Here is a 14716-nt window from a genome sequence, read left to right on the forward strand (position 1 = left end):
TCTCGATCACCGCCGTCGGACTTGGGTCGTCCGTCTCCGCCGCCGCCCGCTCCGGATACAAAGCCTCAGCCTGCCACGGATACAAAGCGGGAGCGTGCCACCAAGAACGCTCCGCCGCCGCCCGCTCCGGATACAAAGCCTGAGCCTGCCACGGATACAAAGCGGGAGCGTGCCACCAAGAACGCTCCGCCGCAGCCCGCTCCGGATACAAAGCCTGAGTCTGCCACGGATACAAAGCGGGAGCGTGCCACCAAGAACGCTCCGCCGCCGCCCGCTCCGGATACAAAGCCTGAGCCTTCCACGGATACAAAGCGGGAGCGTGCCACCAAGAACGCTCCGCCGCCGTCCGCTCCAGATACAAAGCCTGAGCCTGCCACGGATACAAAGCGGGAGCGTGCCACCAAGAACGCTCCATCACCGCCCGCTCCGGATACAAAGCCTGAGCCTGCCACGGATACAAAGCGGGAGCGTGCCACCAAGAACGCTCCGCCGACGAGTCCTAAGCCACAGAGCACCCCAAAGCGCAAACGGTCGCCCCTCCCAAAGGTACGTCATGCTAATCTTCCTATCGGACCTTATGATCGTACCTCCTTCCATCACAGTATGACTTACACCATAAGCCTGATGACTATACACGCACATTGCAGAAGGAAGTTAAAAAGAGCAGATCACGTGCAAGCCCTCCACATGACGTCGGCCAGCACAACACGAGTCCATCTCGATCACCGTCGCCGGACTTGGGTCGTCCGTCTCTGTCGCCGCTCGCTCCGGATACTAAGCGGGAGCGTGCCACCAAGAACGCTCCGCCGACGATTCCTAAGCCACAGAGCACCCCAAAGCGCAAACTGTCGCCCCTCCCAAAGGTACGTCATGCTAATCTTCCTATATCACCTTATGACTTACACCATAAGCCTGATGACTATACACGCACATTGCAGAAGGAAGTGAAAAAGAGCAGATCACGTGCAAGTGCAAGTGGGAGCAAATCAAGTTCAACTACAAGCAAGAAAAAATCAGACGTTCCTCAGCTTGGACAACAGGCCAAACATTCGATCCCACCCCTCAAGGTGTTAACCGAGAATGTTCCCCCTTCGGTGCAGGGGCTAGCTTTAGAAAGTGCAAAGGAGTTGGCGGCTGCATGTGGTGTCTCGGTTGAAGAATTGCTGTATTCCCAAGACGACAAGATACCCAAGGCTGTGGTAGCCCCTAAGCCACAGTTTGTCATGGGTGAGCCTTTGGTCAGCAAAGATGATCTCCCAACAAATATGCATTACTTGCATCAATGGTACTTAAGTGAATCAAAGAATGGGAGAACGATGATCGTGCTGAGTGTCCCACAGGAGTACTACGGCCGCCCCGAACAAATCCATATCGACTTTGATGAACTCTTCCAGATGTACAATGGTGACGCCCGCGACAAATCGCTTATGAGTTGCTATTGTCTGTAAGTTTTTCAATTCGTTGTCTACATATAACTTGTTTAGTTATTTCAATTCATTGTCTATATATAACTTGTACTCTATTATGCAGAATGAAGATTCTGGATTGTAAAAGTAAGAGCATCCTAAATATTGGGTTTATTGACCCAGATAAAATACATATAGCGACGCTAACTAATTATCCCAAGGAGACGGAGGAAAACCTTCTAAGGTTTCTAATAGATCAAAATTTATGTGACCACATACTGTTTCCATACAACTTCAGGTGAGGGTCTTTACTCTGTTGTGTCCATTCACTTATAAGTGTAATTGATAAGTTACTGACACATATATATATATACATGTGCAGCTTCCATTGGATTCTGTTGGACATTCAAATTGATAAGAGAAGAGTTGATGCCTTCGACCCATTATCGAGACCCTTGGAACAGTTCCAAAGCCTGCAGGACATGCTCCAAGGGTAATTTTAATCATTCTTACGCTCTATCGGTCTCTTTCGATGATTTTCTGATATATCAATTAATGAAAAACTTAGCAAATCATTATCCTTGTCGGGCAGGGTTTGGAAGCGGTTCAAGTGCGTGACTCCCGGTAACTTTCATGAGAAGCTGACCTTTAAAGCGGCTCAGGTAAGTAGTAGTATGATATACTTCTATTAATTTTCAATACATTTATGATGCTAGATTATTATTTTGATTATATATATTCTATTCTCGTAAAGTGCGACCAACAGCCACGGGGAACGCATCTATGCGGATACTATGTTTGCGAGACCATTCGCACGTTTACCTCTGAGCACAAGGATCACAGATTCGACGTAAGCAATGAACATTCACACCTCTATTTTTACCCGTCATTCTTTGTTATCATGATTGATATTCATATTCATCTCCTCTTCTTATATAGCACACGGCCATGACGACGAAGGTCCTACCAGAGCAACGCGCGATTGCTGTTGCAGAGGAGCTTGCGACCTTTCTGAGGACGGAAGCTATAGATGACAAAGGACGATTTAGTGTAGCTAGGGGCCATTGCTGATGTTCGTCCATGTAATCGAATAGACGGGCTCTAGTCCCGATAATTCAGATCTCCATGTAATTGTATATATATGCTCGCTTGTAAGATAAATTAATCTTATATATATGCATAATTATTTCTATTTAAATTATATGAAAACTAATTCCCGAACACCAAACGAGGCATCACGTTAATCTTCCGAACACCTAAACCCTAAAACCCTAAAACCCAAAAATAATTTCATTCAAAAAAAAAACCAAACATAAGCAAAATCTGAAAATCTTTAGTCGCGGTCCTTGTAACGAACCGGGACTAAAGGGCCTGCCCCTGGGGCGCTACGAGGCGCCCACGTGGAGCACCTTTAGTCCCGGCTTGTAACAGGGCCGGGACGAAAAGGTTAGGCCTTTAGTCCCGCCCCTTTAGTCCCGGTTGATGAACCGGGACTAAAGCCCCTTACGGGCCGGGGCTAAAGACCCCGTCCCCACTAGTGAACTTTCCCGATGCATCGACCATTACGAGCAGGGGGAGGGGGGATGACCGCCGGCTTACCTTCGGATTCTTCTCAGTCTCTCCGTCTGCCTCGCTACCGTTGTGACTATGAAGGATGTTGAGTATCATGATTAGTTAGAAAATATAAGATAGACTAGGAATTATTTTGATATGTCTTATAGTCCAAATTAATCATGTACAACCCATATGTGTTCAGTCAACTGAACATTTCTTAGTGGCCCCTAGCTCCCCCTTTCTCTCTGTAACGGATAGCAGAGCTCCTGCATTTTACTAAAGTAAAAGGCTTTCCAGTCAGACGGCTCACGCACGTGATTAAACAACATTTACACGTAATAGTATTGATGTACATTGGAGACACCTCCAACTACGGTACTCTTGGCTCTTGCCCGTCTACTCATATCGTAGTATATCACGATTAATAAGATTTTATTTTGGAATTTTGTTTGCTTGGAGTAGTAAAAACTGGTACGTTCTCTACTGCTGCCAAGAGCGACCTGCTGTGTTCTGTCCTCGGTTATTACCGCTGTAACATCGATCAGCGACACCATGTAATCCAAACCAACTCATCTCTACAATTCAGTTGCCCTCTAACGCAGCCATTTTAGGCCGGTATCGAGCACACCGAGAGAGTATCGGTATATACGTACGTGCGCCTATATAAACTCCTCTAACCAGCCACAACTCATCAGCAACCACGGGCAAGTCAAGTAAAAGGCCAGCAGGTAAGCCGGCAGAAGCTTAGCCATGGCGAACACGAGGCTCGCGGTCGTGGCCATGCTTGTGATCCTGCTGCAGGTGTCGACGTGCGCCGTGGCCCGGCACCACGCCAAGCCGGACCCGTGCGTCGGCCCCGACGACTACGTCCCGGGCATACTGCATAAGCACAAGAAACCGCACTGCCCCTCGCCGGGCGGCAGCGGCGGCGGTGGCGGCACCCCAGGCGTGATGACGGTGAACGGGTTCCAGAAAGGCGAGGACGGCGGCGCGCCGTCGGAGTGCGACGGCAAGTACCACAGCGACAAGGACATGATCGTGGCGCTGTCGACGCGCTGGTACGAGGGCGGACGCCGGTGCGGCAAGATGATCCGGATCACCAGCAAGCACAACGGGCGCACCGTGGAGGCCAAGGTGGTGGACGAGTGCGACTCCAATCACGGCTGCAAGACCAACATCGTCGACACCTCCGAAGCCGTGTGGAAGGCCCTCGGGCTCGACAGCAACATCGGCGAGGTGCCCGTCACTTGGGCCGACGCCTGATGAAGCCATGTACTCACCGGTGAGCAGTCTCGCTGTCTCGGCACCCGCCGGCGGGCGCAAGTATGGGAGTTGTTGCTCACGGCGCCGTATCCCATTCCCATATCGATGGAGTCAAGTCAAGTGTCAGTGTCGCTGCTAATCTCGATGGGTACGTACTTTGTCGAGTACGCAGCACAATAAACTACCTATATGGATGGTAGTGCGAGTTCATCTTGTTGGTGTCAGTCTCAGTTTGATATTGGTATGTTGTTGTACTGTTATGGTACTACTAGTCTCGTACGTATTACATTTACACAAGAAGAAATGCTAGCTGTCGACAATCTTCACCGTATCTCTATCTGAATTCATCTTTTGTGCTTGTGTACATTATTAATGTTTTCGAACTAGGTACAAATAGCCAACCTGCAATTCATTGTAATATACATGTCAATTTATTTTTACGCATCATTTCCAATTTTACCATGTGTATATGTCAGTTTTAATTATTTAGACCATGATAGTTCTACCATAGGCAGGAGTACCATGACGTTCTAATTATTTAGATCATGGTAGTTTTTGTAGGTAGCTTGGCAAATTTTTGGATTAGAGCATGTCAATTGTATTAGTTAGACCATGCTAATTTTACTCTAGATACCATGACAAAGTTTCAGTTGGACCATGTCAATTTTATTAATTATACCATGGTAATTTTATTGTAGGTAGCATGGCAATTGAATTTTTTTTACACCATGGCGTATTTTCAAATTTTATATCTGGGTAGATGTTGACAATCTTTTTTTATTTTTAGAGTTGTGTTTAATACTAGGTAATTTTGTTTTATTTTAGAGCATGGCAATTTTTGTTTTCTAGTTTAATTATGTACACTCATGGCAATTTTGTGTGTAAATTTATGTTTCTGTCTTCCATAACACCATGATAATTTTATTTTTTAGATAACACAAAACATTTTTTTAATTATACCATTGCATAGTTTATAAATTAGCAGCTTTCTAAATTATAGCATGGAATTTTCTGTCATTTAGATCATGACAATTGTAAATTTATATTTGTTTCCGTCTTTATAAGATTTTCTTAATTGATGGCTTTTTTATTGAAAAAATAGTTAAGTGGCCCTCTAGGCCAACCGGGGGCGCGCTATACCCCCACCGTAGCGAACGATCGGGGAGCGTGAAATGTTCGCTGGAGGGGTTCCTCCCTACGAACTACTCGTTTGCTGGAGGAAACCCCACATCCGACGTTCGGTCCATATTTGTGTTCACCTTCTTTAATGGATAACCTCTTCGATTTCATAGAGTGCATGCCATGATACAAGGCCCGTTGTTGTTGTACGTATCTTCTTCGAATAAGAAGACAAAAGGAAAATAATGAATGACTAGTTCATCGATTTTAACACATAGTAGTGAAACAATGAATTGTTGATGCATTATGATTGAATGACTACATGCAAACTCCATCATTACACTTAACATTACAGATACGAGTAGAAAGGGAAATGAACTCATGCAAACTTCCTTGTTATACCAGGCTTTGAAGATCCCAATAATCATCCACTCACAGTAACGAGATCTAGTAACAGCTAAAGGGACATTAGTTAGGGCATCATTCCAGATAGCACGGGCTTCCAATTCTATAACACAAATGCATACTGTTGGAGAAATCGGGTCACATCACATATAAATTGAAAGAAAAGTTCGAAATCACTATATCAAGAGCCAACCAATTACTTTCTTGATTGACACACCAACTGGAAACAAATATCCGAAGAGAGATAACGGATCGGCCACACCTTCCCTTACACACACTTCGTGTGTGCCAGATCGGATAACGTTAAGGTAGGGAGAGGTTGGGGAAACTTTATACCAATGTGTTAGTATCGCGAGCACCTCGTCGATGTTGTCAGAGAACCAAAAACTAAGAAAAATGTGGCATACTAAAAGTAAGAATAATGAAAGGATGGGTTCCCACTCCCATACGTCGGTGAGAGAGAGGAGGGAGACCAGGGTTGCGGCGTAAAGGAAAGACACAAAGACGGCTAGGGTCAGGAAAGGGGACTTGAGGAAGAGTGGATGCGATACAACTTGGATGTGGACTCTTGTCTCCCTCCTCTCTCCGTGTTAGTTCTAATAGAAACTTGGGGGTAAAGTGGATACGATCACTACTAGAAAAAAGGTTGTTAGTGGCGCATCTATTTTGGCTATTAATGGCACATTATAGGTACGTCACTATTACCACGTCACTATTAATAAATAGTAATGACGCACGCCTGGTGCGTCATTGTTAACCTACATAACAGTGGTGCACCACCTGGTGCGTCATTACTAGGCCCAGAAGTGCGCCACTGTTGTGGGTTACTAATGGCGCACTTTTAGATGGTGCGCCACTACTATGAATATTAGGAATTTGTTTTTTCTCTTCTGATATTTGCACAGGTTACAAAATACATTACAGCACAGAATATAAACGGCAGATTTATCAAATACAATAGAAGATTAGTCTTCAAATACAATTCATCATAGTGATACATATATAAATGATGTAGAAGTAAGTGATACATATTCTATACAAAAGTTTCATAAAATATCATCACATCATCTCGAAAATAGCGATACATAGTGATGTAGAAGTAATCATCATAGTCAATGAGACATCATATAACAAAAGTTGGTCACTAGTCATAATCACAACTCCTCCTCATCATCGTCAACTCTAACACATTGTAGCACATCATCACATCATCTCGAAAATAGCTAATAATCATCATAGTCATTACCACCAATACAATTTAATACATTGTAGCACATCATCACATTAACACATTGTAGCACATCATCACACTGTAGCACATAATAACACATTGTACCTAGGACCTACTCCTCTACTTAGGTAGAATATCATAAAACAAGATAGGCCCTGACTCTCCATTATGGAGAATGGAGATTATCTTGTCTCCAATTCTTGGTTTACGCATAATGTTGCTTCCAAGTAGCTCTCTACGATAGACCATACATTTTTTCCAATCTTTGATTGCCATGACTTCATCGGTTTTAGAAATCCGGTATGGACAGGAGTGATGTAGATACCTAGGCTGACCTGGCCGTGCTGGTCGTATCATCATAACATCAACGCGACCTCTTGGTAACATCAGATGAGGCACATAATCTTCCTGGTTTTTCTGTTGAAAAAGATAGTATTAGCTTTGTAGCTAGCATTGTAGTTTAGTTTTACAAGAATTTATGCAAAAGATGCATGGATGTCGTAATAGTAGAAAATCTTACCATGCAATCACCATGCATGTTACCATAGTTCATCACGTGCAGTAGTGGCACATATTGACCATAATGTTGGGGAGTTTGCTGATAGGTATTGTACTTCTCAAGATCATTGATAAATTGGACAAGATGATGTTTCTCCTTACAAGTTAATTCTGCTTCATCATTGTAGTAATAGGTTCTGTCTACCATTTTCCGTACATTTTTTGAAGAACGAAAATAAGTTGTCAATGGAAATAAGTTGTCAACTATTTTTAAGTGAACAATATAAATTACTTAATAAATGTGGTTGAGAAACTCACATAATGGTAAAACTGGAGGCGTCTGCACATCGACCCAGATGTCGATATTACCTTCAATTTCATCTTCCGGACGAATATCAAAGGTGATAAGCATATTAGGCTCAAATGCATAAGCCATGCATAGTGCTATCTAAGTTATGCATTCAAAAAAGGAGTAGGTGTCTGCATTGTACAATTTTACGGCAAAAGTATAACCATGCTCGATCCTCAAGTGAACTATCTTTACCTCCATATTTATTTCAGTACTTAAACCAATCTTATCCAACACATAATGTCTTGCATGGCAGGGGATACGCTAGTAGAATAGTAAAAAAATATTATAAGTTGAAGTAAAAGAAGTCATGCTTAATTATAAAAAAAGACTTTTCGTTGTGACTTACTGTATCCACTTCGAAGTCCTCATCCAGCATGATGCTGAAGCGCCTATCATCAACTAGGTAAGGCGTGTCGCAAAGGCCGCGCTTGTCTTGGCAGTATTCACACATAACGAATTCGTCGTCAGACATTTCCTAAAAGAGAGAAAATTTGGGCATGACATTTACTAAAAAGTGGAAATATGGAGCGCCTGAAATTTGCCGGAACGAAAATGAATCAACATTCCGGCAAAACATTAAGTTGACCAGACCTCAGAAATACAAGCAAAGCTACCAAACATGAAGAGCACTCTTTCGGTGCAAGGAAAGTATCAAAAAGGCTTGAGTTTGCTAATTTTTATTCATAGAACCTCCTGAGTTAAGTATGGTGAAGGTGATTTTGTTCTCTTATTGGTCTGGAGTAATTTTTTTCTATCCCACCAATGCCAAAAACAGAGCAGATCCATGAGCCTTTGATTATTGCAATATGAATATTTAGTATGCATTGTTAAGTTTGATGTTCCTCTAGTGTGAAGTCTTTCAAAGCCAGTCCTTCTTTCTGCATAACTTAACTTTGCTAGCCTCTTCGACACTTGGCATTGCATTCCTTCATCAGGATATCACATACCCCGCCGGTGTACATGTACAAATTCCAGAAAATAAACCATTTCTTCCATGTGTTCACACCATTAGCACATATCTCGCTATAACACATTACTTGATTATCCATAAGCACACTCGTCAAGTTTAAAGATGACTCAAAAGCACTTTATCATTAGCATCATTAGCCCTCCAACTTTCATCATTATGAAGAGCTATATTCGTCAACATTGATGCATCTTCCATATAAAAATGAAAAAAGGAAATAAAGAAAAATAGAGAGATGTGCCATTCAAATGATCAATGATTCATCCTCAAGCAGTAAGAAATTGTCAGCAGTGCTTCCACATTCTTGTGCAGAATGGATAATCAAACTAATACCTACGCAATATCGATAATGGAAGCATCATTCACGTCCTGGGATCACCTTACATTTGCATAGGCATCTCAATCACGTCAATCAATGTTCATCAATCCCCTAGTGACAATGGTTCTATGAATGTTTTTGTGAAGCAACTGCCAAAGACAAATTCAATTCAAACGAGTCGAGCCGGCGGCGGCAGCAGCGGAATGATGAGCGCGGCGTATGGCAGGGTAAACCCTAGGGGAACGAAGGAGGCGTGAAGGGATGGAGGGGGGCGAGAGGGGCGAACCTCGCGGTCGGAGGAGGAGAGCGCGGCAAAGGCGGAGGGGAGGTGGCGGCCTTGTCGTCACCCATCATCGGGGGTTGGTCCGCGCGCGGGTCGGAGGGAGGAGGAGGCCCTCGCTCGTCGGAGGGAGGAGGCGAGGACCGGGCGGCGGGGGAGGAACCCTAGCACGCTCGGTCAATCGGCGGGGGAGGACCGGGCGGCGGCAGGAGGTGGTTATGGCCAGCCTTTGGGGGAGGAGACAGGGCAGGGAAGAGTCCGTAGGGGTTATAGTGGGGGGAAGGGTTAGCAATGACGCACCTCCTAAGAATGCTCCATTGGTAACCAGGGTTACTAATGGCGCACCTGGTGTCTGGTGCGCCATTACTAGTTTTGAAAAAAAAATTGATTTTTTTTGTTAGTAGTGGCGCACCGTGGGTGTGGTGCGCCATTACTAGTTAAAACTAGTAATGACGCACTTTCCCCTGGTGCGTAACTGCTAAGTCTGGGAAGGGTGTGGGGCCAGGACAAAAATTAGTAATGGCGCACCGCACACGAGGTGCGCCATTAGTAATATGGCCAATAATGGCGCACCTGTATGTGATGCGCCACTCCTATATAACAGTGGCGCACCACATACATGGTGCGACATTAATGTCCATATTAGCTATAGCTGTTTTTCTAGTAGTGGATACAGCTTGGACGTGGTCATTAGGGCCTGTTTGATTCCAAATAAGTCACCAACTTATAAATTGAAAAGTGTAAAAAGTGACTTATTTTGTCAAACAGACCCAACTTATAAGTCACCCCAACTTATAAGTCATAAGTTGCTCCATCCCAACTTAAAACTTATAAGTCACCCACTTTTGCATGGGAAGGTGTGGTCAGGTGACTTATAAGTCAGATGACAACCAAACAGGCGTGACTTATAATTCACTGGTTAGGGGGTGTTTGGTTACAGGGACTTATTAGGAACTTAGAACTTATAATTCCCATTAAGTCCTATCTAAACCAAACAGGAAGGACTTATAGGGACTTAAAGTGGATATTTGGGACTTATTAAATAAGACTCTCAAGGAGGGACTTATAGGGACTTATAGTTGTAATATGGTCTTTAAGTCCATGTTAAGTCCTAGGAACCAAACATGTAGGAACTTTTTAGGGACTTAAAACTTATAAGTTGAGACTAAAAAAAGTTCTAGGACTTATGAACCAAACAGGGCCTGACTTATAAGTCACTTGACTTATTGAAACCAAACAGACCCTTAGACTTGTCACCGGACCACGCTCGGGTTTGAGAAAAGATAATATTTTGTATCCTTCGGGTCAAGTTTGGGCTTGTCTTTTGAAGGTCATAATTTTGCAAGGCGGTTCCAAAACCCGGCCCGGCACGACAAATGCTCAGAATTTCAAATGATGTGAAGCTTTATAGTTAAACAAGTGTTTACCCCTTAAAAAAAGTTAAGCAAGCGTTTTTTAGGGGACTGCTACGCATCTACCGGTGGATATTTATTAAATATCCACCACCTCGACAGCAGTTCGATCTCGCGCGCGTAGCCGTCCGATCCGCTGCGTCTGATCCGTTCTGGATGCAATTCCTGAAACGATGCTCGAGTTGAAGAAACTTTCGCTTTGTTGCAAAAAATAAACTTTGGATCCGTTAATTCCTGAAACAACGGTCGAGTTTCAGAAACAATTTGCTTGTTGCAGAAAAAAAAAATCTTCGTCTTTCCGTAACATAGGTATTTTTACGGAAGAATTTTTTGCAACAAATGTCATGTTGCAGGTAACTTTTTGCAACAAAGGTCGAGTTGCAGAATGCAGCGGCGGGGGCAGGTCGAACTCCCCGCCGGCGAGCGCGGCAGCGACGAGCTCCTTGATCTGGGCGAGCGCCTTCTGCTCGGGGTCGGCGAGGTGGGGATCTGGTGAGGGGCGGGCCGACGGTGGAGGGCGGCGGGGCAGCGCACAGGCCGACGGTGAAGGGCGGCGGTAGGCCGGTGACGGCGTGCGTGCGGAGCCGCGGTAGGCTGACAACGGACTGGGCAGTTTCTGAAACAACTGCCCAGTTTCAGAAAAATTTCAGAAAAACGTTGAACGCAGGATGGAAAAAAATCAACGAATGAGGAGACGGTGGATGGATCGCACAGATCCACCGGTGAAAGATAAGACTTTCCTTTTTTTAAAGCCGATTCCACTGAGCTTTTCCATGACCCAAATGATCTTTTTTTATCTTTGCATGGATATATTGTACAGTAGGAGATATGATCACAGTTCTCCCGTGCGATCTTGAGGAAGAAAACCCTCATTTATTACGCTACGCACCCCCAGCATCCGCCGACACGTAGACACAGCATGCAGGCATTGCGATTTGCGAATGCCCAGCCCATTATTCAACGACCCATATGGGATGGACGCGGCCGGCTGATTCAGGCGTCGGACCACGTAACGGCCACCTCGCCGACGTTGGTGTCGAGCCCGAGCGCCTTCCACACGGCCTTGGAGGTGTCCACGATGTTGCTCTTGCATCCGCGCCTGGTGTCGCACTCGTCCACCACCGTGGCCTCCACGCTTTGCCCTGTGGCCGAGTTCGTGACGCGGATCGTCCTGAAGCACCGGGCCCCGCCCGCGTACCACTCCGTGGACAGCGCCGCCAGCATGTCGCCGTCGCTGTGGTATTTGCCGTCGCACTCCGCCGGCGCGCCGCCGTCCTCGCCGCGCTCGAACCCGTTCAGCGACATCTCCGCCGGCATGCTGTCGATCTTGGAAGCCGACACGGCGGGCGACGAGCGGGAGGCGGCGCCGGTCGACGCCTGCAGTAGGACCACGAGCACGGCCAGGGCTGCGAGCTTACCGTACGCCATTGCTAAGCCCAAGTAAGCTCCTGCTCGCTCAGGCTTGCATGCGCTATAGGCTTGCTCGCCGGTGTGCTTATGGCGTTCGATTCGAGCGGTTTATATAGACAACCATCGCTGTCTCGCGTGCGCCGCGCTGCCTTTCTTGTACTGGTTCTTGTTTAGGAACTGCGTCACTAGCTTATTCCCATTCTTTGCCGCCGATCGGTGTGCTCGAGATGCCACTAATTAACGGCTTATTTCGAGGACACTTTGTGCTTGGGTACAAACCGTGCGTTTGGATTTGATGGTGTCGCGAAGTGTTACAGCGGTAATACCCGAGCGAATGGCAAACTGAGCAGGTCGCCCGTGGCGGACTTCATGGTGATTCTACTACCCCATGTAAAACAAGACAATGTCGAGCTAGCTAATTGATTTACGCGTCTGAAAATTACTGCTTGAATGAGCATCATTGTGTTATGCAACCTAGTAGTACTATTGTAATCAATGCGCGCGTGTCAAAGTTGATTGTGTAAAACAAAATGATTTCAAGATAGATAGCCAGTAGGACGATATTTGGTCCCCAGCTCCAGGGAATCAAAATACCTGAAAATTGTAAATGGCCATTTTGTAAGTTTCAAAAAAGACCGGAAAATAAAGCACATACTTCCTTGGTTCACAAATATAAGATGCTTTTTTGCGAGTTGGATGAGGTATATATACATGTTCACCCATTTCAGTCTATTTGTAGTTTGTATATAAAATATTCAAAACATCTTATATTTGTAAACTGAAAGAATACATTTTTAGCCTAAATTTTAGGAGAAAACACACATCCATATGGATTTATATACTCCCTCAATTTTTATATACAAGGCCACTATCAAAATTGCAATTTGCAGAAATACAAAGTCATCAACACTAATCGATGCAATATTAATGATGTTTGACCTCATAGTAGTACTAACAAAGAAAGACATTAATTATTTCTTGCATGCATGCGGGAGTGAGATCATTGGCTGAGAAAGAAAAATACACATTAATTTACACCACAAACAAGGAGGCACGCTGTGTTGAAATATTGACTTAGAAGGCATTAACTTTTACCTTGAAACCTGTAGTATGGGTATGTGGCCTTGTATAAAAAAATGGAGGGAGTACTATATATTGTTAAGGGTTAAGTATATTTTTCACCCTTAAATCCAGCTGCTTTGATCCATATCTCCTTGAAGTATTTTTTTTCTCTAATTCAAATCTCTTTTTTTTAAAGGAGGATTTTCTCCGGCCTCTGCATCAGAGTGATGCATGCAACCATATTATTAAGCAAAGTATCTGGAAATGTTTGTTGTCTAGTACAAGCTCGGTCGGTGCTGAATAAATTACAAATAAGTGTAAACTGCCATAACCGGCAAAAATAAGACAAGATGAATATACACCTAGCTTATTGTTGGACCGTCATTCAAACCTGTTGTAGATATCATGAGCTACCATCTTTCATCGGACAAACCTACTAACCAAAGACTTCCTGATTTTCGCAAGAACGAGTAATGACCACGTACGGATTTAAATAATGACCTTGTAGATAACCTGCGAAAAACTAATTTGAGTTTGTTTGTTAAAAATCGTATAATTTATGTGGGTACATATAGGCCAAAAGAATGCGCATACTCCTATCCGAATATGCCTTGCAATTTGGCTCTAGTCCATTTAGCCACGTCTTAAATAACATGTGAATATTATTTGAAGGGGTAATATTAAAAGTTATATGAATTGAATGTCATAGTAGTTTGGCCATCGGACACTCGAGAAAGAGGCGTTTAATCGATTCATCATGATCACAAAAGCAACATGGTTGACTAACCTTACAACTTTGCTTTGTCAAGTTATTCTTAGTCAGAATCACCACTTTGTGAACAAACCCATGTAGACTTTGATTCTTAAAGGAACTTTAAACCTCTAAATATGTATCAATCTCGGAATTGAACCAGAGTCAATTAGGTCTACATACATATATTTCCCTAAGAATATCCCGTTCATAGATGATTTCTAGTGAATGGTGTCTTGCTCACGAGAGAGGTGGATATCCATCAACCTCTGCATCAGATGTAGCTGTTGTGGCAACAAAAGTCCTTCCTTGGCGCTAAGAATTATTCTTGTTACTTCTCTAGTTTGCGTCGGTTTTTCTCTTGAAGAGGAAAGGGTGATGCAGCACAGGAGCAGTAAGTATTTCCCTCAGTTTGAGAACCAAGGTATCGATCCAGAAGGAGGCCTCATCAAGTCCAGAGTACCTGCGCAAACACAAACAAACTTGCACCCAACGCTTCAAAGGGGTTGTCAATCCCTTCAAGATTGTTTGCAAAGTGAGATCTGAAGGCGGAAAGTGCAACGAAGTAAAAAAGTGTAAGGCTGAAAATATGGTGTGGAGTAGACCCTGGGGGCCATAGTGTTCACTAGAGGCTTCTCTCATAATAGCAAATATCACGGTGGGTGAAGAAATCACTGTCGAGCAATT

General features: G+C 44.2%; 2 protein-coding genes across 2 annotated transcripts; one reads left to right on the forward strand and one right to left on the reverse strand.

The window, feature by feature from the left end:
* Positions 1-3710: 3710 nt before the first annotated feature.
* LOC123410047 (putative ripening-related protein 6) lies at positions 3711-4233 on the forward strand. The gene has a single exon (XM_045102930.1). It carries the CDS (start codon positions 3711-3713, stop codon positions 4221-4223), a length of 513 nt encoding a protein of 170 aa, XP_044958865.1. The 3' UTR covers positions 4224-4233.
* Positions 4234-11578: 7345 nt separating this feature from the next.
* Positions 11579-12283, reverse strand: LOC123410055 (putative ripening-related protein 6). Its single transcript, XM_045102942.1, has one exon. It carries the CDS (start codon positions 12232-12234, stop codon positions 11800-11802), a length of 435 nt encoding a protein of 144 aa, XP_044958877.1. The 5' UTR covers positions 12235-12283; the 3' UTR covers positions 11579-11799.
* Between the last annotated feature and the right edge of the window lie 2433 nt (positions 12284-14716).

Source organism: Hordeum vulgare, chromosome 1H (assembly GCF_904849725.1).
Source record: "Hordeum vulgare subsp. vulgare chromosome 1H, MorexV3_pseudomolecules_assembly, whole genome shotgun sequence".
Lineage (NCBI taxonomy): Eukaryota > Viridiplantae > Streptophyta > Magnoliopsida > Poales > Poaceae > Hordeum > Hordeum vulgare.

Bases quoted from the DNA above. Each gene is read 5' to 3' on its own strand.
- LOC123410047 (XM_045102930.1), top strand. From the start codon at position 3,711: ATGGCGAACACGAGGCTCGCGGTCGTGGCCATGCTTGTGATCCTGCTG.
- LOC123410055 (XM_045102942.1), bottom strand. From the start codon at position 12,234: ATGGCGTACGGTAAGCTCGCAGCCCTGGCCGTGCTCGTGGTCCTACTG.